The sequence below is a fragment of the Telmatherina bonti genome (genome assembly GCF_933228915.1).
Source record: "Telmatherina bonti genome assembly, chromosome: 6".
In the NCBI taxonomy this organism is placed as follows: Eukaryota; Metazoa; Chordata; class Actinopteri; order Atheriniformes; family Telmatherinidae; genus Telmatherina; species Telmatherina bonti.
Genome location: NC_136624.1, coordinates 10,260,557 through 10,282,787, shown reverse-complemented (window position 1 = coordinate 10,282,787; position 22,231 = coordinate 10,260,557). Strand labels below are relative to the sequence as shown.

At 42.2% G+C, this 22,231-nt stretch overlaps 2 protein-coding genes across 7 annotated transcripts in view; both read left to right on the top strand.

The window, feature by feature from the left end:
* The window catches only part of zc3h11a (zinc finger CCCH-type containing 11A), a 15,258-nt gene extending 11,849 nt beyond the window's left edge, over positions 1-3,409 (top strand). For 5 of the 6 annotated variants that reach the window (XM_079241595.1, XM_079241593.1, XM_079241596.1 and 2 more), the window contains one exon: positions 2,122-3,408. In XM_079241595.1, the coding sequence (XP_079097721.1) occupies positions 2,122-2,347 (226 nt within the window). In that variant the 3' untranslated portion in view covers positions 2,348-3,408. Of the gene's footprint in view, positions 1-2,121 lie in introns of all 6 variants that reach the window. The other variant, XM_079241598.1, reaches the window with a different exon arrangement.
* Positions 3,410-6,034: 2,625 nt separating this feature from the next.
* Positions 6,035-9,957, top strand: LOC306757743 (uncharacterized protein; the record flags this gene model as incomplete). Its single annotated transcript, XM_079242869.1, has 2 exons — positions 6,035-6,221; positions 9,212-9,957. 2 exons carry the CDS (start codon positions 6,035-6,037, stop codon positions 9,955-9,957), a joined length of 933 nt encoding a protein of 310 aa, XP_079098995.1.
* Positions 9,958-22,231: the final 12,274 nt, after the last annotated feature.

Here is a 22,231-nt window from a genome sequence, read left to right as displayed (position 1 = left end):
TGTTTGATGACACAGTAGAGGCATTTCCATTACTCATAGAACCACACAAAAACTAAATATGGTTATAAAAAAACTGCTCATGGAAACACCCACATTTTTTAAAAAAATCATAAATATTGATAAAGTTTTTACGGTCTCATGAGGCAGTTTTTCAGTCGTTTAAATACAGCAACATATCGCAAAAGTGTCATGGAATCAATTTTTTTCTTATTGGTGTGTCCCCGGACGCGGCGTGGGGGTCGTGACCAGTTCATTTCCAGTAAAGATGGTGTGTGGAACAAATAAAAGAAATTTAGAGTTGTAGAAAAGAAAATGTGGGAGGAAAGCTTCAAAAAGTTGTAGCAAATTCTTCGCAGCAAGTTGAAAACCCCAAAACAACACTGCGTGGCTACCTTGCATAAGCCGCAATTCTGAGAACTGAGGCCAATGCACTCACCACTATTCAATGGAAACACCTGCAAATCGCAATCTTTGTTTGTCGAAACTTACAAATATCGCTTTTTATTCTGCAAAATAATGTAATAGAAACACAGTTAATGACATCTGTCATGTATTTCTGGAACCGCTGCTGAGTCCCGAGGCTGAGAAACCAAACTACAGTTGTCACATCCGAGATGTGATGTTGCAGCGGTTTTGCTTTGACTGGCTGTTTTCATGGCGCACTGTCGCAGATTCAGCAAAGAAACGCAACATTAAAACAGAGAAAGAGACTAAATAGGATTCATCATAAGAGGGTCCTATTTCAGCATCCATCTAGCATCCTACAGGTCAGGTAGGATGCTAGATGGATGCCGAGTTAGCCGTCGATGTGGGCCGCTTGACGGGGAAAATGACAAAAGTTTTGTTGTGTGATTTAATGCCACATGTTGTAAAAATGTTTGTACTTTCTCCCCACCTTGATCAGCTGTTTAATTAAAATAATCTGTTTAATCAGCATCTGCAAAAATGCGTAAGCGGCAACTTTCCACTTTTTTCTGTGTTAACCACGCCCACCTCAAATGTCCGACCAATCACAGGATACTTCTCGCAGCCCCACATGAAAAAAGTTCTGCCAACCCGATGTGTTGAGATCTGTATTCAACCACATCCACGAGAACAAAATTACATCATTTTCTTCTCGGGGCCTCCAGAACAAGAAAAAAAGTTCTCTATTCTCGTGGAGGATGGAGCACAGTGTTACTCGTTGCGCGGCTCGTGAAGCAGCCACTGAAAATGCTATCTAAATAGGTCATAAAAGCTGAATGTTACTGATTTACAGTTGTGCTCATATTTATTCATACCCTTTCATTAAAGAAGGAAAAAAACAGCTGCCTGTAAAATAAGCTGAAATTGACTAAAGTAATAATAAATAAACATTTTATGAAAATCATTACATTATTTTCTAATTCTGATTCAATGAAAATATCTTTTTTAAAAAGCAAACAAATAAGATAATTACGTCAGTCATAAACTAATATTTAGTTGAACAATCCTTTAATGTTTCCGCTTCAGTCAGGTGTTTTCTGTTCCTCTCAGTCAGACTTCTGCACCTGTTGACAGGTATTTTATCCCACTGTTCAACAGAAAAACTGCTCTAATTTGTCCAGGACCAAATTGGTTTTGTTTTTTTTTTCCTTTCTTCAACTCAATTAAATTAAAAAAAAGTGTCTTATATTACAGAATTATATTTTCGCAGATTTTTAGTTATTGTTCCTTATTTAAGTCTCCAGTTATTTGAGTGACTGTTGTAAATTCAGCCTTTTCTTTAATGAAAGAGGATGAATACATATGAGTACAACTGTAGCTACGTAGCGTTGCTTATTTTGGGGGGGAAAAGTGACTCTCCGCTTGTCTTATTATATTGGGTGCGGTTCTTGTTGAATTAAGAGTGAGGATCACTGATGTAGCAGGTTTTAATCCTTCAGATGCTGCACAAAGGCAGCGTGTTAGGCTTCAGACTTATTACAGGAAATAAACAAGTCTTAACTGAGCAGTCAGTCGTTTTCTCCACAAAATCGCCTCAAACTGTGAAATTCATCCACCCTGAAAGAATATTCCCCCTAATCTCTGTCATGTCTGTCCACTACACGTCATCCATGCTCAGATAATGTCATTTTAATGAGACTTCTGTCTTCCCCTCAGCCCCATCCTAAAGAGTCCTACTCAGTCCAGACCACGGAGACAGAGCACGGCAACTTCCCGTGCTGCCTCCACCTCCAGCACAGACGCTGCTGCCTCCACCTCTGCCGTTGATGACTTCGAGGAACTCATCAACCAGTTCACAGATGATCACCTGGAGGAAGATGTGGATCCAGGCATCGGAGAAGACGACCTGCTGCAGGAGCTGTCAGAAATGATTGACAGCTGAGGACTCCAATCAGAAGCCTGACTCTGTGTCTGATAACTTTCTTTCCACCCAGCATCAAGCACACAGATCTGTTGTTCTGAAACTGAATTTATTTTAAACTTTAGGTTGTTTTAGAGCATTTCTCATGTTGCTTTCTGTCACTTCCTGCTGCCAGAAAGTTATTTTTAAGTTTTTTTCCCCCTACCATATTTCTTTTTATGGATAGTATTCCGACTCATCAGGCCCTGTTAGATAAACAGGTGTTGCAGTTTGACAGATGAAGCTGGAGGATGGAGTATCTGTGTACTGTGTATGCAAAGGGACGAGTGTAAAAATAATGAACTGTGCTGCACTTACAGTAAACCTACCCTTAACTGTTCTCCTGTATGTGAGTGGATGTCCCTCCTCTGCTGCTTTCCTTACTGTTATGTTAAATGGATCCCAACATAAAGGTTCCCCTGTAGACGGCGGTAAACTCGGCTCCTGCGGAGAAATGTGACTAACTGCCTGGTACATTTATATACATATAAAGTTTGGTTTAAACGTGTTTTTCACCTGTCTGTTGATTTAACCAGCTAATCTGGCTGAATGTGTGGACTCTGCAAACCTTACTGAACTCCTCAGGGACTGTTTATGATGTTTGTATGTTCTTCCTCAGACTGCAACACGTCACAGATGCTGTCTGCACTGGATCTTTTCTCTCTTTTGTGTTTGTTTATCCGTGTGTTCTGGTTAAAAACAAACAAAAAAAACCCAACTTTGTTGGTCTTAATGTGTGTTTGCTCTGTCCAAATTCCTTTTTCACAAAATTTCTGTTCACTTGTACAAATTGCCATGTAAATAAAATGTTTTTAATGACCAGTGTGTTCCAGGTGATTACATACATTTTTAGTGATAAAACTGATTATATCACAATGTCTAACTGTCTTAGCAGAGGATTCAGTCATTTACCAATTAAGTAAATATTAAAATAAGATATTTACTCTATATTTTATGATGTAACTAAATCCTCGTTAGCCCACATGAGGTTTCACTTTTTGTGTATATTTGTATGTATATATATATATATATATGCAACCTCTAATTTTATGTTGACAATTTTTATTTAATTGTCATTAAAGACGATTTTTGTTCATAAAAGCCAAATTATGTTGCACGTGAATGATTTACAAAAGAAATGAAAGAATAAAACATTGCAGTGGGTGAATATGTTTTATAGCCACTGGACTGGGGAGCTATCCAGGGTGTACCCTGCCTTTCGCCCAAAGACTGCTGGGATAGGCTCCAGCTTCCCCGCGACCCTTCATCGGACTAAGCGGTTAGGATAATGAATGAATGTATGGCTTTGTCTCTGGGACCAGTATCCTCGAGAAGGGCTGAACTCTTCCCTCTGGAGGTATTCCCGGTGGTAGGCGTGCTTATTGCTCCCCAACTTGGCACCTGCACTGTTACACACAGCCTTCAAAATAGGAGCAACAGACCAACAAAATCTTGGGAGAGAAAATTAACCTTGAAAGGAGTTCACTGTAAGCACAAAAACAGAAGACAAGATGTGAACTGAATGTGAGCAAAGAGTGAACTGATGAAAAAGTCATGTTCAATTTTCCCATGAAACATCAAGTTGAGCCAGATGAGTTGGCTCGGGCATCTGGTTTGGATACATCCTGGATGTCTCCATGATGAGGTGTTTTGGGCATGTCCCTGCGGAACGAGACCCCGGAAGAAACTCATGACACACTGGAAGGATTATATCTCTTGACTGGCCTAAAAACGTCTGGCCTTGGGATCCACCGTGGTGGTGAGACAAGTCAGGATTACGACACTTCTAGATATTAAAGTTACTCTGATCACAATGTGAAATATTGTGTAATTTTCATTTTCAGATGTTTTTGTTTCCCTTTTGACTTGACCCTCTAAAGGGGACGCCACAGCAATTCATCACACGGGGGAATTTTCCCGTTTTGCACCAGATGCCCTCAAACTGCAGACCGTCGGGTCTCAAAACAAGCAGCTGGACCACCTGAGCCACTGCCACCCCTGTATTTTTAATAGTAATGATAGTGATTTTAAAGCTCCATTGTGATATGGAAGTTGTAATGTAGGTGTTGTAAATATGTAATATAAGTGTAAATACTTCATATATATTTATTTTTCATAATATTTCATATGAAGGTAATCAAATGATCAAATCGTTTTAAAAAACAAACAAACAAACAAACAAAAAAAAAAACCTCAAAAGAATTTTATAAATAACACTAGAAGCACTAAAAGAGTTATGGCCTCCACCAAGATGTAGGGCAGGGGTGTCCAGCTCTGGTCCTTGAGGGCCACAATCCTGCAGGTTTTCCATGTATCTCTGTTCCGGCACAACGGACTTAAATGAATCAGCCATTGTGGGGAACTTGCAAGGTTTTGTGTCCATTTAATTTGAGCCAGGTGTGTTGGAACAGAGATGCAGGACAGCAGCTCTCAAGGAGCGACTTTGGGTGTTGCTTGAAAAACCCCAAAAGGCCCAACAGTCCACTCAGTTCCCTAACCAGTGGCAATACTCTTACAAGCTAATATCTCGATCAATTTATATAATCATAATAGATAAATGTCTTATTTTCAATCTTTGACCCTGGAAACATACCCTAAGACACTGTTTCTCAAATGGGGGTACGCGTACCCCTGGGGGTACTTCAAGGCATTCATAGGGGTATGTGAAATATTTTGAAAACATATCTTTTTATGTCTTCTTTAAAACATCCTAAATAAAAAGATATAATTATAATATTGTAAAATTACAATAATATAATTATAATTTTATATTTAATATATTCCAATAAATGTAAGTGTACATTCATAAACTGAGTTTAAATTTAGATTGACACCATTTCATTCCTCCCAAAATCCCACATTCCAACGTGAACCCCACATGTAACAAGCCAAATCATATCCGTCAGTCACTGTCGCCTTGAGAACGCAAACAATAGAGTCCTGGTTGAAGTGTAGTAGAGATGTGCAAAACAATTGCCACTGTTTTGCACAATTAAAGTAAAAAAAAAAAACCAAAAAAAAAAAACCCCACAAATGGCAAGTGCTGTATTTCATGTTTTTTTTTTTTAAATAAAAAATACTTTGTAGTGGTTAGGGGGTACTTGGCTGGAAAAATATTTTACAAGGGGTACTGTGTTACAAAAAGGTTGAGAACCGCTGCCCGAAGACACCAGGGGTGTCATTATAAAACATTGCGTTGGATCTATGCTAAATGTGCTCATGCCCAAAAACAGGACATGGCGTACGTCCCATAAAATACAAATTTTTAAGAATTCAGATTTATTAAACTGTGCTGACAATGCAAAAAGTGTCTGTGTCACAATTTGTGAGTGCGTGTCCATGTGGATCATGCGACCTGCCTGAGGAAGATCTAATTTTTTAATTAGTTTCTTTTGGGCCGCAGTGACAGAATTTCATACAACACCAGTAAAAACAAACAAAACAACAACAACAAAACAATCAAACGAACTAAAAGTAGTCAAAAAGGCACTTTGGGTGTCATTGGGCAAAGGGGTCAGGGGCTCCAGCACCAGCCGCACCCCCTCTCTGCACGTCCCTGGGACCTCCTGACCAGCAGGCGGCGCTGTCACCGTGACGTCTAACCGGCCCGCTTTAGTTCCGGTGTGCTGGATGTAAACAGCAGGACTTCTGGAGACAGCTGTGGACATCATGACCAAACTGGAGCTGCTCAACGTGTTCCTGAACGACAGGCTGACAGCGGCCGCAGAGGACATCTTCCGCGCCGTCAGGGACACGGTGGCGGAGTATCAGAGCGAGATCCTCCGCTCCAAGGAGGAGAACAAGCGGCTCAAACGCCTCCTGGACGTCGCCGTCCAGAGGCTCCTGCTGCCGTCAGGTGACAATCACACGCACCATCTTCACGTCATGACAGGTGTGGGAGGCGGAGGTGTCCGGTCCGGTCTGGTCCGGTTTGATTCTGTCAGACTGCAGCTCTGATCCAGCTGTCTGCAACGACCTGCATCAGTTTTTTCACAATTAGATGGATGGATGGATGGATAACACTCATACCCCGATGTGCCGAGGTATGAGTGTGTGAGTGTGTGCAGGGCCGTATGTCATATAATTACAAGTTCATTTACCATTTCAAAGGGATGTATGAATGGATAAAGGGATGGATAGATAATTGTAAATCTGTTAACATTTAATCTTATTCATTAAGATCCCCATGAGCCACTGAAATATCAGTAGCTATTCTTCCTGGGGTCTTCTCTATATTACATTACAATTTATATAAACAATTTAATACACCATGCACACCGATAATCACACATAAACATACAAACAAAACATAGAATACAACAGCTCAATAAAAAAGAGAGGAAAAAAAGGAAAAAACAACAACAAAAAGAAAATTACTAGTCATTCACAAAATAGCTCTAATAAACTAACTAAACATACTTCAATATTATATACACTAGTTCATTATCATGTCTGTATTTTAAACAGAAATAGTTTAAGTTTCTTTAGAAATTTTTTGCATTATTTTCCAGTAACAGAAATCCTGGCAACCCATCCATGCAACCACAGCTCGATAAAACACTGAAACTGATTCATTCTGCCTGGAGGTAGAGCGCACCTCATCCCGCTCATTTGTCTCGTGCAATAACTGTGTTGATCAGAAAAAAAAGACACTTTCCTGTAAATCATTTCAGGACTTTTTGTAACTATAATGTTATGAATAGATGATAATAAGGAATACTATAATCTGTATTTCACAGTTAACCATGTTAAATTATTGTGCATTAAAGTTACATTAGCTATGTATGGACAATCTAAAACAATCCTTGCAGCTTTATTCTGTGCAACTTGAATTTTATGTAAATTATTGTTGTTAGTCCATGACAAAACAACTGATGCATTATCTAAATAAGACAATACTAAGGATTGAGCTTATCGTTTGGTAAGCAATTGAGGACTGACAAAAAAGTCCAGTCATAATTCATTATTCTTTGGTTTAAACTAGGAAAAAAAAAGCAACTGTGGGCAGAATTAAGTTTAATGTTCCCAGAATGCAGTTTAATGCAATGAACAGGTCTCATATGATGTTCTGCTTAACCAGACATATCAGACCACGCTGAGGTTGGTAGAACTGACTACAAACAAGTCCAGAAAGCCTCAGATAGGAAGTAAAAATAAAACAAAAACCTACCATCACTGCAGGATGTTACAGAGTTGGGACAATGTAATTAAGCCTGATGACTCAACTTTGGTTTTGATGATCCTTTGTTGGTTAGCTCCTTTCCCACTTCCAAAATACATTAAGCAAAAAACCCCAAAACAACAACAAACAAATAAAAACAGAGCAGTTCTAGTGGAGCCAGCACCAGATGTGACTGTTATGTTCCATTCAGAAAGATGTTTGTTTCCTTGTTTATTACTGGGAGGGTAGTTATATTAGCTAATGATAAATGTCAACAATCTGCCATCAGCTCCTACCACGGTTCTGCGACTGGTGGTCATCAGAAAGCTGGAATCCAACACTGGTAACCAATCCTATGAAAGTATTAGTTATGAACAAGTTATGAACATCTGTAAAGTCAACCTAGAATTTTATAATGTTTAAATTCTGATAAATGCCTTAAAACTGACATATTCATATAAATAAATATTTTTTTATTTTATAAATGTACCTTTTTTTAATTAAAAATTTGACATATAGAATTTAGCAACTAGACAATTGTATAAAAAATTGTTTTGATAAACTTTGTATGTAAAATGAGTTATATTATATAACATAGTTTATAATTTTATTTAAATGGATTAATTTTATTTTTATTCTATTGATTTTACAAATGAGCACATTTACACGTTCATTACAACTTCCAGATCACTATGGTGCAATAAAATGACCAAACATTTAATCCCAGGTATCTGGAAGTGAAAAACATCCAGCATTAAATATCAGTATTATGATCAGAGATCTAGAAGTTATTCTAAATGTGCAAATGTGTACAACCCCACATGTGTATAGCAGGGGTCTCCAACTCTGGTCCTCGTGAGCTACCATCCTGCCGGTTTCAGTGTTTCCCTGCTACAAGACACTTGATTCAAATGAAAAGCTTCTTCAACAACTTGCTGTCATTTTCTGCCCCTGCCTGTTAATGAGCCATTGGTTTGGATCAGGTGTGTTGCAGCGGGGAAACACTAAAACCTGCAGGATGGTGGCCCTCGAGGACCGGAGCTGGAGACCACCTGTACGACCTCACCTCATCAGATCGATTAAGAAAGATAAAAAAAGATGGAACATGTTGTCTTCCTGCCTTGAAAAGCTTTGGAAGTAAAATGAGGCCATGAGAGACGGATCCACTCCTGCAAGGTTCCAGAGTTTCTGACGAGCGCTGCTCCTTCGGTGCGCCGACACGAGTCCAGCACCCCAGAATTCATCCGTTATTTTGGATAAAAACTTACACAGTGTCTCTTTGCACAATTTAACCTCATACAAATTACATTACATGACAAATTACATTTCATTTTATTAGAACATGACAGGTAATATTTTGTTGTTTTCATATTTACTTAATTCACCAGAGCGTCAGACTGGACCCTCTAAAACAAACCAACACGTGCAGAAACACACAGCTGATGTTTAACTTTGATTTTCTTCCTGGTCGTCTATGATTCAGACATAATCCTTTATGGAAAGGAAGTATATTGAAGCGTTAATACATTTAATACAATAATTAATTGTGAAATCAAGTAATCGTGTAGACCTGAAGAGAGATCATTTAGAGTTGCAGTAAGACTAGCGTCAGCCTGACGCGTCCGTGGAAAACAGGCTTGTTGGTGTTTGTGTCCTAGGATGACGTGATTTGTTTGGTCTTTCAGAACCTCCGTCTGTGCAGCCTCCAGAAGACGCTCAGCTCTGTGAATCTGAATGGAGAAACAGACTGGAGCTGTCGCTGGTTAAAGAGGAGCCCGATCTGAGAACTGCTCAAACTGGAGACTTACAAGAAGCCAGAGACTCTGAGCTGGGAAACTGCAGTCATGTTGAAGAGCAGACGCTGCATCCTGAGCCGGCCCACAGCGCGACCTCGCCACCGCCGACATCCACTGAGATAAAAACAGAAACCGACCAGCCAGCTGTCAGCTTACCGTCTCCTGCGGCGGTTCGTTCAGACTGCAGAGCTGCTCAGAGCGATGTCCCTGCAAAGAGCCACAGGCCTCAGAAAACTGATCTCCATCGCTCCAACGGGAAACAGAGTGTGCACACGATGCAGGTGAAAAATGTCCGATCCCTGAAACTACCTCTGACTCGCTCCGCTCACCAAACGCAGAGCATCCAGAGGTGGCACAGCTGTAAAGAGTGTGGCAAGGGCTTCAGCTTCGCCTGCCAGCTGGAGGTCCACATGCGCTGGCACACCAAGGAGAAACCGTACAGCTGCGCCGTGTGCCGGAAGAGCTTCACCACTGTCAGCATGCTGAAGAGGCACCACCGCATCCACACCGGAGAGAAACCCTTCCACTGCCACGTCTGCGGGAAATGCTTCAACCAGTCTGCGCACCTCAACACCCACTTCAGACTCCACACCAGAGACAGGGCTGGCTGGGGCCGAACGTCCCAGTGCAAGTGAACGCCTCACGGCATCATCTTTAACCAGGAGTTGGAGCTCTAAACGTATGGCGGCGCAGGTGGATGGTGTTTTGTTGTTATTGTGAAATAAACAGTGGAATAATCTGATCACTTGTGATGTTTAAGAAATACTTTAACGTCTTCCTGCTCCTGTAAGACTGTCGGGTGTCTTTGTGTCCTTTTCTTTGCACAGTAAATCTGGGTAAACGCATGAGGATTATCGGACTGTTTTGTCCTGGTTTTCCCCTCTTCCCATCCACGAATGGCACCAGGACCGCTTTATTGATTCTTAGGATAGACCACGCTTGCATAGGACCGTTTTACTAATTCCTAAGACAACTTTATTCATTTTGAGGACTACTTTAATTATTCCTAAGTGTTCATTCATTCCTTTTCCAAACCTCTTAGTCTGATTAAGGAGGAGGAGGAGCTGGAGTCTATCCCAGCAATCTTTGTGCGAGAGGCGGGGTATTCGGTACATTCTACTTATTCCTAGGACTACCCTGGTACGTACTAATTCAAGTAGAGTTCAAATAAAATCCATGAAATGTACAACCCTATTTTTATTTCTGCATTTTTACTCTGTAAAATGCTTACAGTCTTCACCAGCGGTCCCAGTGACGGTTCAGTCGCTTCAGGTGTAGCTTCATCAACATTGTGTACATTTGTCATGTTACAAATAGTTTAATAAGTAGTTCAGATGTTGATTTATAGAGATCTTCACAGCTGAAGTCAGCTTACTGCAGAGCTCTTCCATCTCTCACACAGATCAGTACCTGATGTGATGTTCTTACCTGGATTCATCTGTCCAATCAGCTTTATCGCAGCTTCTGACGGACATACAGAGGTGGGATCACATATGCTGGAATGTGGAGTTTAACAATAAACAATGAAGGGTGTTTTGTGCTTCTTCAATAAACACACCAGCTATTTGTCAGACTGCGGTAAATATATAACCAGAAACGGCCGCCTTCACACGCGGTCTGATGCACCGCAATCTGAAGATCTCATCGAGCTGAAATGTGTTAAAAGTTCAGATCTACAATGAGTTAGTGTTAAAGTTTCCTTCTTACTGTCTGCTCTTCAGTAACCCGCTCATCTCCTCTTGACAGCTTCTGAGTCAGGGGCTGGAGCTAGAGCGCTGGCCACGTCAGGTGATTGACAGGCCACAAGAAAACATCTTTCCAGGCCTGCATCACTACAGATGTTTGAAGCTAACTTTAAAGTAGTTTCCTAACTAGTCCTTTGAAAATATCGACATTTGGCTGCACCAAGGATCATCAGTCCTGGTCTTTGAGGACCGGTGTCCCGTAGGCTTTCCAAGCATCCCTGCTCCAACACACCTGATTCAGTCAATGTGTATTTAACAGACATGTGCAGAGCTTGTCTGTCTGAGTCAGGAATGTTTCAACAGGAACTCTTGGAAAACCTGCAGGACCCTTGAAGACCAGGACTGAGGATCTCTGCATATTTGTAGAAGAGATCCCAGGTTCCCTGAAAAAGTAACTTTTCACTGCTTCCAGTTGGTTTACCACCACCACCAGTTCATCGGGCCGGATCTGGAATGCCCATAGAACAGGGGTGCCCAAACTTTGTGCATCCAAGGGCCAAACAGAAAATGATCCAAACACTTCAGCTTTCAGGATGAAACACAAGTAAATTCATGAAGTTATTGTAATTCATGTTCAATAGCTAATACGGTGTCTTGTTTTCCTACCAGGGCAAATAAGATGTTACATGAAAAATCAATATGACAATAGAACAATAAAGTCATAGTTAGAGGGGCAAGAAACAATCATTACACCCACTAAACTGTGCAACATAAAGTTGATCTTGAACATTATCAGTCTCTCCATGTTGGGTTGCACCTGGCTCACTGACAAGGTGAGGATGTCATTGGGTCCCTCTGAGTCTGGACTTATTGAGGTTCATGTCACGTAGGGTATAATTATGAACAACGACTAGCGGGCCAATAGCAAAGTGCTGGCGGGCCGATTTGGGCCCGAGGTCCCCACTTTGGGCACCCCTGCCATAGAATATCCACCATACTGGGAGTATCTCCTGCTGACCCTGTGCCAGTACTGATGTCATGTAAAGCTATTAACCTGATGTTAGCATGAAGCTACGTAGCAGCCAGTGCTAATCTAGTTTTACAGTCACACTAAATTAGTTTTAAAATAAAGAGGGGAAACCATGTCGTCATTATTTTTTAGTGAGTGTTTTAGGGACTAAATATCAACTCAGTTCATAAAGATTTTCACGCTGGAGCAGAACATAAACTACAACGATGCTCAGAGAGTAAAGTATCGGCGTTAGTGCAGACTAAGCTAAAGCTGCACGATCCAGTTTCATTTAAACAGGAGGCTAGCAAGGCTGCTAGTTGATTTAAAGTAACTACAGCATGATAATGGGGAGAAATATACGATGTAGCGACTTCCACAGTAGCTACCGAGGAAAATGGCTGGGTCCGGTGTATTTGCTTGACGCGCTGTTGGCTTCTCCCAATGATGCACATAGGCCACATATTTGGTAGGCTCATTTCTTTATGAACTGGGGTACATCCCCTACCTGACGTTCCAGGTGAGATGTAATTTACATCGTATAATATGTAATCTTATGTCAATCAGGATACTCATGCAGGGCATTCAATAAACACCACAGCTACGCAGTCCTCCTCTCCAGCAAAACCCGAGTGACTGGCTGACAACTTTTTAACTAGTCGGACTTACACTGATTCCCATCCACGTGACCCCACTCCACATCACCATGACAACCATATAACACCACCCAGTGATAATTCCCAGTCTAAACTACATTTATAGCTCCTATATACAATGTTACGAGTCTGATTTTAAACAGGAAGATATAATAATGAAGAGATAGGAGGATATTTCTGACTTTTTGTAAAGAGGAAAAGAAACAAATCAGACTGAGAGATCCCAGCCCCCAGTGCCAGCTGCCTGACATCTCCTAATGTGCAGGAAGCCACACAAGGGTCCAGTCTTCCACCACCTTAGACCAGAACTGATCACCTCACTCCTTTCCTCTCTCTTGCCAGAGATCTGCTTGCCAGAGATCTCTTTTTAAAAAAGCAGCTAAAATGCATCTTTTAAAACTTGCTTTTCCTTGGTTTTATTTGTTTTTAATGTTTCATGCATTGTTTTCTGTTTTATTGTAAAGGATTTTGTCATTTTTATCTTGAAAGTTGCTGCATCGACATTTCCTTACTTTACTTTAACTTACCGCTTGACTTAACTTACCGCATCAAGCTCCACATGCTGCACCACATAACAACCTATGGACCTTTTTTTTTTTTTTTTTTAGCTTGTTTCTCCTTGGCCATCTGGATTATTCATGTAAAGATGTTTTATTTCTCATGTCTGATTTGTCCCAGCAGTGGATGTGAGTGTGTGTTAGAGAGAGGAACACAATCGTTTCCTTCCTTAGTATACGACCCCCTGGTAAAGTCCAGCCCATCCTCCGGCCCTCCGTGTAAAAGTCTGGCTCCACCGCTGTTTCGGAGGTTCTGGATGGTCAGATTTGGACATAAGTGTACCAGTTAAGTTCCAGGTAGGATGTTTGACTCCTGAGAAGTCCTAAAGTAGAGATAACTTTGGAGATGCCCTCCCTGATGGAGTGCTGCTGGGTTCTTCCTGGGACCAGTTCAGAGATGTATAAAGTAGAAGTAAAAGTAAATTAGAGGTCCTGCCATGTTTTTGGATCTAGCTGTGCATTTAGAACAGGTGTTTTCAGTAACATACCTGCAGTGGAGCCGAGCTGTTTAAATTCAGCTGGTTTAGTTACTGGACTTCTACTTTGTGGCACCTGGATTGTACATCTCTGGGATCATGTAGATGAGTCCTGGCAGAGTAAATGAAGGTGTGTTGATCCATCAACATGGAATCATGTCTGATCACAAAGGAAAGGAGAAATACACATTTAATCTGATAAAATGATACAGTAAATCATCTTTTCATTCATGCTACGGCAGCCTCCACATGTCCAATCAGAGGGGATCAGGAGAGGCTGCTTGAGGGAGTGAATTCAGAAAAACCTGGTAAAGAAAGGTCTGGAAACATCTGGAGATTTTCTTCCTGTTAAAAGGAAGTTTTCCTTCCCACTGTCGCCTCATGCAGCTCAGGATGGAGGATCGGATTAAAGTCAAGATTCGTTGCAATCAATTGGTTTCTAATGAATTGGCTTCTATTGATGAGTCTGTAAAATGCCCTGAGACAACATGATTGTGAATTGGCGTAAAAATGTCTCCATGGCACTTTGAATTTGGGAAATGTGGATTTGATTTACAACTTGCGATGTTTGTTTTTTGTCATTTCTGTGCAATAAAACTATTAATCTACAGATCTCTTTATAGATCTACATGTAAGTATCACCCGTTTTTGTCCCATATTTGCATGACAAACCGACAGCAAGTCATTAGGGAGAACCACCACTTATTGGGTTCCATTTAAAGCACTGAAGTGGTCTTATATAAATAAAGATGAATTGAATTGAATCTTCACCATGGCTCATTATCCAACACTGACAAAGGGGAAGAAGAAGTTCATGCTTCTGTTTAGGGTACCTTCAATCCTCTGACTCAGACTGGAAGAGCCTCTGATGTTTATTTATGTACAGAATAATTAGAAGTGTTTGGGTTTATACCAGTATGTGTGACCTTTTTCTTTTCTTAATGAATCTTTTACCATTGTTTGCATCCTGCTCTATGCTGTAAATTCATTTCATATGATCATATGCCCCGAGTACACAAAAACCAAACATTTAGAATATCATTTTCCATGTGTGTGTGTGTGTGTGTGTGTGACCTGAAGGGACAGTTTTTTATTAGAATAAAAAACACAGACTTTTATTCAGTATTTCTATTTGAAGTAAATATTCTCTATGTTAAAATGAGCACATTTCCTATCAGAATCGGAGAGAAACATGAACTACTTTGTTGGATCCAGAGAGCGACTCATCATGCAGGGGCCTCCAACACCTGCCCGACACTCCCAGCGTGCGCGCGCGGCGCCAGTCCGTGGATGCGCGCGCCGCGGCGCGGTCCAGATGGCGAGCAGCTGAGGAGGGAGGAGTAAGGAGAGAAAGCTGCAGTCGGAGCTCAGAGGAGGAGCAGGTAGTTCCCTGATGCCGCTGCGGAGCTGACGGCGCCGGTTGGAGCGGCAGGAGACGCGGCGGAGCGGCGCAGGTAAGCGCACACGTCTCGCGCCATGTCACGCTCTTTCGCGGTCGCTGCGGACTGTCCCGCGCGGGGTCTGCTGGAACCAGACCTGGTGGATTAGCTCCGGTCCAGATCCGGAGGCTCAGACCGCCGTTCCCACGTCTGTCCGCAGTGTGCACAGGCCCCCGCCTCTCTCTGCGCATCTTCTGGATGATGCTGCGCTTTTCACAGATTTTTGCTGCTCTGCGCAAATCACAAACACAGGAACCGGAGTGCTGGGGACTGAGCGGACCCTGCCTCTCCGGCTGTACCTGCAGAGGCCCCGGGATGAACGTGGGAGCCACTGCAGAGGACATTTTAAGGGCTGCGGGGCTGTCAGGTTAGGCCCCGGGCTGCAGACCGGTGAGTCAGGTCTTTGCCTAAACTCTGGACCTGAGGAGATGAGGAGGTGGGGTGGGGGGTCTTTGTCATGGTGGATGATATCACGCTGAAGAAGGAGGACTTGTCATGTGTCTCTGCAGAGGTGTGATCCACACTGACCTTGTTGTGTTTGCTGTGTTGAGTGTTTTCTGCTGGTGTGAAGCTACAGGGATGCTGCTGGTCCACTCTCAGTGTGTGGTGTTAGGGAGTGTGTGGAAGCAGGATTCAGGTGGACACGGTGTGTGTCTGACTTATGGAGATGAATGAAAGTTAGTCCGGACATTAGTTGGTTTGCTCCTGCTTGGAAACAATACTTTGGTTGAACAAGGAATCAAAAGACACTCAGTTCAAAGTGGGAAAAAGTCTCCCATCTTCTCAGTGTGAAATAAATCCTATTATTAATTAAATTCCCAACACTGCGAGTAACAATCCCATGAACCCTCCTCATATGTTAAGTTTAATTTAGTTCTGTCTTTTAATCCCAACGCAACAAAATGAAATAGAAGCAAAGTAACGTAACCAAAAAGTCTCATTCTAACTAAATCGGTTCTGCTCTGTAAATAAATAAATCCTTCTTATTAGTTCAGGCTTTGTCTGAGAGACAACATCTGGAACAGTCCATGACTTTTACCTAAACTTGAGAGGCTTCTTTCTGTAAATACAGAGGTGGTCGAGTAGTTTAAATTAATTCAAATTAACATTACTCAAGCAGAAATAGAAAGAAGTCATCTGAAAAATGACTCAAGAGTAGCGAAAGGCTCCAGGCTGGGAATCAAACCTGTGTCCACTTCAGTCTCTGTGTATGATGCAGCTGTTAAACCAGTTTACATCCATAAAAATCCTTCTCTTTCATCTTTAAATGATTACTTTCGTCCGTCTCTGCTGCAGTAGCTCTGTGGACACGGACTGCTCTGGTTCTCTGACAATGCTCCTCCTTCGTAACACTCAAAACGGCGGCGGCTTTTTCATTTTTATCGAGCCATAAAGGCTGTATTTCTTCATTTCTTAGAAAACTTTGGTGCTTCTGTCTTCGCCATCGCTGACTTCCTGCCAGTTCGGGTGATACCACATGACAGGAAGCTGCAGCAGTCTGTGTGTGGTCATGTGACTGCATGGCCACGTCTGACTGGGGAAACTGGTTGTGGTGAAAATAAACCATCTAATCAGGTGTTACCTGTGAAAAGGAGCAAGTTGTGTATCTTCCTCACAAATGTACTAAAGTAAAAGTACGGTGCAGCAGAGTTCCTTTTTTCAGAAGGGTAATGAAATAAATGTAACTCTTCCTGCTGACCTGTGAAAGTACATGATAAGATGATCTGGAAGATTTCTTTTCCAGATGATCTCATTGATGGATCTTCAGGATTCGTTCATTGTGGCGTTTGGTTGTGTTTGTGAAATCAGGTAGTTGTGTCATCTCTTCACACAACGTCGTCCCAAACTGAATGAGATGAAACTGTAAAAGAGGAGCTGTTTGAGTCTCACCGTAGAAGGTGTGTGTGTTAGCAACGGACGGCCTTCAGCTCGGAGAACATCTGTTCCCAACCGGGAATCGAGAGGAAAACGCTCCATCAGTGGCTGATGGGAACATGTCAGGATCACCGTCTTCACAGATCTCTGATGGTGTTGCTGGGATCTGTGGAAGCCACTTCCAGTCCGGAGGTCGCGGTCCTCAGTACTCCGATTACTGTTGATCACATATTTTCAGCTTCCTCTTGGGGTTTTTCAAGTTCCTCATGTTCCCTCTTCTTGAAGTGTAAAAAGCTCAGAGATGGACTTTCATTCCTCGCATTTCACTGCGCTGTCCCCTCAGCTGTCTCTTCAGCTCCGTTTACAGTAAACCTGATAATATGGAACATTTCTAAAGGGTTTTAGGTGTTGGTATTAAATCTGAGGGCTGTCTACTTATTTCATCTGGAAGCCCGGAACAAACCATTGTGTTCACAAACAGGAACAACTTAAAGTTATCAGATTTAATGCGCTGTTGTGCACATGAAACCTGAAGCAGATGAGACTAAAATGGGATTAAATATCTGGAAAAAAAACTCAATCAATCAGTCATGTTTGGTTCTGCAAGCTCCACCCAGCGGTTCAGGATACCCTGGAAGAGGTTCCTGCAGTGGAAAAGCTTCCAGGTGGTTAATCACCAGTTTACCAGTGTGGATCTCCACCAGCATCTCCTTTTGACCCCAGGACTTCCAGCCTGAACTCAGTACAGATGTTCCTGCATGCTGTAGTCTCAGTGACCTCTTTCTGCTCATACACACATGCAGATCATGATGGCTTCTCTTCTTCCTCCTTGTTCTCAGTGGCCTTCATCTCCTGTGGACGCTCCTCACTATGCTGTGGGGCATTGCTGCTTCAACTGAGTTTTATTTAAACATAGTTTCTCACACTGAATGGAGGAACTTCTCTTTAAAAGTTAAATATATGATGGGTGTTGCAGATATTCCTGCATTGTTCTATCCAGGCGTTGCGCTGTGAGGTGTGTTTTGCAGAGACTTTGTAATGCAGAGACAGGTTTTCCTATTGACATGTGTAACGAGAGCCTACTGCATGTATTCAGCCATGGCGGTATGTGTGTGTGTGTGTGTGTGTGTGTGTGTGTGTGTGCTCCTGCTCAATGATAAATGTTGCTTGACCTTGCTGGAATGTTGTCATTGAGAAAAAGCTGTGAATGCTGACCGGACTGGAAGTTAAATTCTGAATGAGAGCTGATAAATCACAGTTTTTATAAACAGGAGATTTTATTTCAGAACTGTGAAAGTTGATCAATAATCCCTTTGCCATCTTTTATCTCTTTTATCTTCTTTTATCTCGCCCTCCACCTGGTCTGGATTTGTGGAGCTGCACCTCTTTTGTTAATTTAATTTAATTTAATTTAATTTAATTTAATTTAATTTAATTTAATTTAATTTAATTTAATTTAATTTTTATTTATACATAAATTAAATTAAATTAAATTAAATTTAATTTTTAATTTAATTTATTTTATTTTGTTTTATAACTCACATTGGACAGTGTATAAGTATACAAGGAAACTACATTACTGTAGCGGTCACAAAAAGACAGAAAATAACCCATAGAGGACAATATTTAAAACACCGTAAGCTGATAAAAGTGATGAACCAGTCACAGTAACAACGAACAGATACAGTGCATCGTGTTGCAGATTAAATGTTCAAGAGTTCATCTCTCTGTTGGCACACCGGTTCATTAAAACAGTTTGTAATTCTGTATGGACCTGCAGGCCGTCCCAGATGGCTACAAACCGAAGCGATGGTGGTCGGGTCGTGAGCTCTCTGTGTTTTTGGGACGACTCTGCAGGACAAACCACACCAACATGCCATATGTGAGAATAAACAAGATAAGCTGTAAATCTAGGCTCTGCTGAGCTTTCTGAACCAGAATGATGAGTCTCCATCCTGACCTGCTGAGGATGGTTGGTGAAGAAGTCTCTGATCCAGCTGTTCAGGTGCTGAGTCACGCCTGGGTCCAGGAGTTTGTTCTTCAGCGTTGCTGATGAATTAGACGCTGGACTGAAGTCCAGGAACTGGTGGCGTCCTCTGTGGACCTGTTTGCGCTGTCTGAGAACTGTTATTGTCCAGTTTGGCTGCTTTGATGTGCTTTAAAACCAGTTCCTGTCCACCAGTCTGTGAGGAAGACACAAAACTGGTGTCAGCCAGGCACACAGAAAGCCGAGGAGGCCAGGAACAGAGACCTTGCTGAAAGGAGAGTGAGCAGGAAGGAAAAACACCAGCAGCCTCAGCAGACGTCCACCTTCCTCTGCATCAGACTTTTCGCTCAACAATCAGACTTTTTAAAAGGTGCAGACATAAAACTGGAAGTTGCATCTCTGCCTCTCAAAGACAAAAGGATGCTGTGATACTGCTACGCCCACCATCCACCTTCTGGCTTTTCTGCAAACTGGAACCAGTGCTAATTTGACTTCCCATCTCCAACCAGTCTGCCCATTCTCCTCAGACTCTGACATCAACAAGACATTCTGGTCCAGACAACTGCTGGCTGGATAGTTTCTCTTCTCCAGATCACGCTCTGTAAAGTTCTGTGTGAAAATCCCATCAGTTTCTGAAATACTCAGACCAGCAACCATGCTACGTTCAAAGTCACTTAAATCCCCCTTTTTTCCTCATTCTGACGCTCAGTTTGAACTTCAGCAAGTCATCTTAATGTCATCAATCGATCCTGCATCTGATCCAGTCCAAACGGCATCATGACACACATCAGCAAACATTATGCATTCATTCATTATCGTAACCGCTTAGTCTACTGAAGGCTCGCGGGGAAGCTGGAGCCTATCCCAGCAGTCTTTGGGTGAAAGGTGGGGTCAGCAAACATTAATTTAACATATTGTGATCAACCTTGTGCTCCACACCTCAAGTGTTCAACATAATCTTGATGGTATTTACATTTAAGCTACACAGTATGTTGTTTGAGCATCGTCACGGCACTGTGAGTGTGTGCAATAGTCAGATCACAGGTCCTGCAATGAACTTATGTTCATTTATCCGTATGTTCATCCCATAGACTGTATATAGAGATGGACGGAGCCTCTGTGACGTCACCCGTAGGTTTCTGAAGAGCTGAATTAAAGCTCGGTAGGCGGTTCCTACCATCACCATCTTGGCAGCGTCATGCGTGTCGTCTCGGCCGGAAAATACAAATATGGGCAAAGAGGTGGAGCTGAGAGGGGGGCTGTGAGCGTCATGGTGGATGATTGACATTGAGTGAACTCCGAGCTTTCTGTAGCTAAGAGCTAACCGAGCTAACCCGGAGATAACAGGAGCTAACCAACTAATGGACGTAAACGGGCTAAAGCTAAGTCACGTTGTTAACCGGCTAAAAACCGCGGTTGTTCTACGTTCTTCTTACTTGAAGCGGTAGATCGGGTACCTGTCAATCAAAAGGACACGCCCCTAAATATGCCGAACTTCAAGATTAAATTACTTTTAAACGGGCGAGTTAGAAAAAATTTCACTCCCCCCACAGTTGTAGAAGGTAAAGCTGACCTATTAAACTAAAAATGGATTTTTGAACCAGGCTGGAAACATGTTTATTTCTGCTGTGAAGTTGGTATTTTTAACATGGGAGTCTATGGGGATTTGCTCTGTTTTGGAGCCCCTAGTGGATGAAGGTGGAACTGCAGTTTTATGCACTTCCGCATAGGCTTCACTTTTTACCGCTGAAGGCTCCGTCCATCTTTCTTATATGGTCTATGGTCCATCCACGACCTGCAGACATGGATGGGGAGCCCGTCCATTTTCATTTACGTCTGCTCCAATGTGGGAAGTTGTAAATGAAACATGACAGAACAAAACATTTACTCAGGATCTCGTACAATGAAACTAAGTAATGATAACAACGATGTAAAATAAAAACGTGGATGTATCCTGCAATTCTGCAACTCATCAGGAGCTTCCTGCCATTGTTGTGAATAAACGCTGCTGGAAGATATGACAATGCTCATCACATTCTGGTTTGTCTGCCCAACAGGCAAAGAGCGAACTTACCAGTCTGATAATACCGAGACAGAGAGGGATTTACATCCAGATTTTTCTTTAATTGGACTCCAACCAGTGAATTCTTTGCCGAGGTGGACTTGTGGAGCGATCCCTTTCCCGCTTTTTCCTTCTGGCCTCTTCAGACACCGTTTTCACCTTCATTCAGCCATGACAGACTTTCGTTTGAAGAGGAGGAAAGAGCTGCACAGAGCAGAGCCATCTGTGTTTATAGTAGGGGAAGCCATAAAGCAAAGCGCTCCAGGTCACATGATCTCATGAGAGACGGATCCGCTCTTGTAAAATTACATTGTCTGGTTTCTGAAGATACATTTAATTTAATTAGAGCATGACTGGTAATATTTTGTTTTCATTTTTCACCATTCAGATCTCAGAGTGGCAGTGATGGTTGCTACTGTGGGAAGCGTGGGTAACATCTGGCTTTAAAATGCCGCTTTAAAGGCACATTTCTAATTAAAATCTCACTAATTCACTTTGCTGACACCATAATGAGATTTTTACATCCCTGTGGCTTAATTGCAATGGTTTTAACTATTCATTATTTTAACGTTGCATCCAGCCTGATCTTGTGGTTCTCTAATGGAGCCCAGGGCGGTGGTCCTGAGGCTTACATCTGCTTGTTTGCTCACTGACTGCTGGCTGGTTATGGACCACTGCACCTTAGCAGCCGCAAATCCAGATCAACCACAGGATGCTCTGTTTATAGGAGCAATATGTTGAGTTAAAGATTTTCATCCTGCCTGAGAAGCTTCCAGGCTGAGACGACCTGAAGCCGAGACGTTGCTTGAAACAAATATCCAGAGGTGGGTTTAAATGTGGATGCAATTTGACCGTACGGTGTCAGATGTCAGCCGTTTGATGAAGGACACCGGAGGAAACAGGGAGGGACGGGAACACTGTGGCTCTTCAGTCACAAATATGATGGTATTTCATATCAGCTGGGCTCACATCTCCTCCAGTCCAGCTGGTTGGTGTAGAACATGGAGGATGTTGAAGATGGCCGGCCGCTCCTGCTGCTGCAGATCTCTGATAACTTGAAGTTATCACAGCTCACTCACCGGACATATCTTCACGTTAACATGAATTTATGTTTGTTAGGGCTTACCATCACGTTTTGTCTAAAACTTCCAGATGTTTTTGGG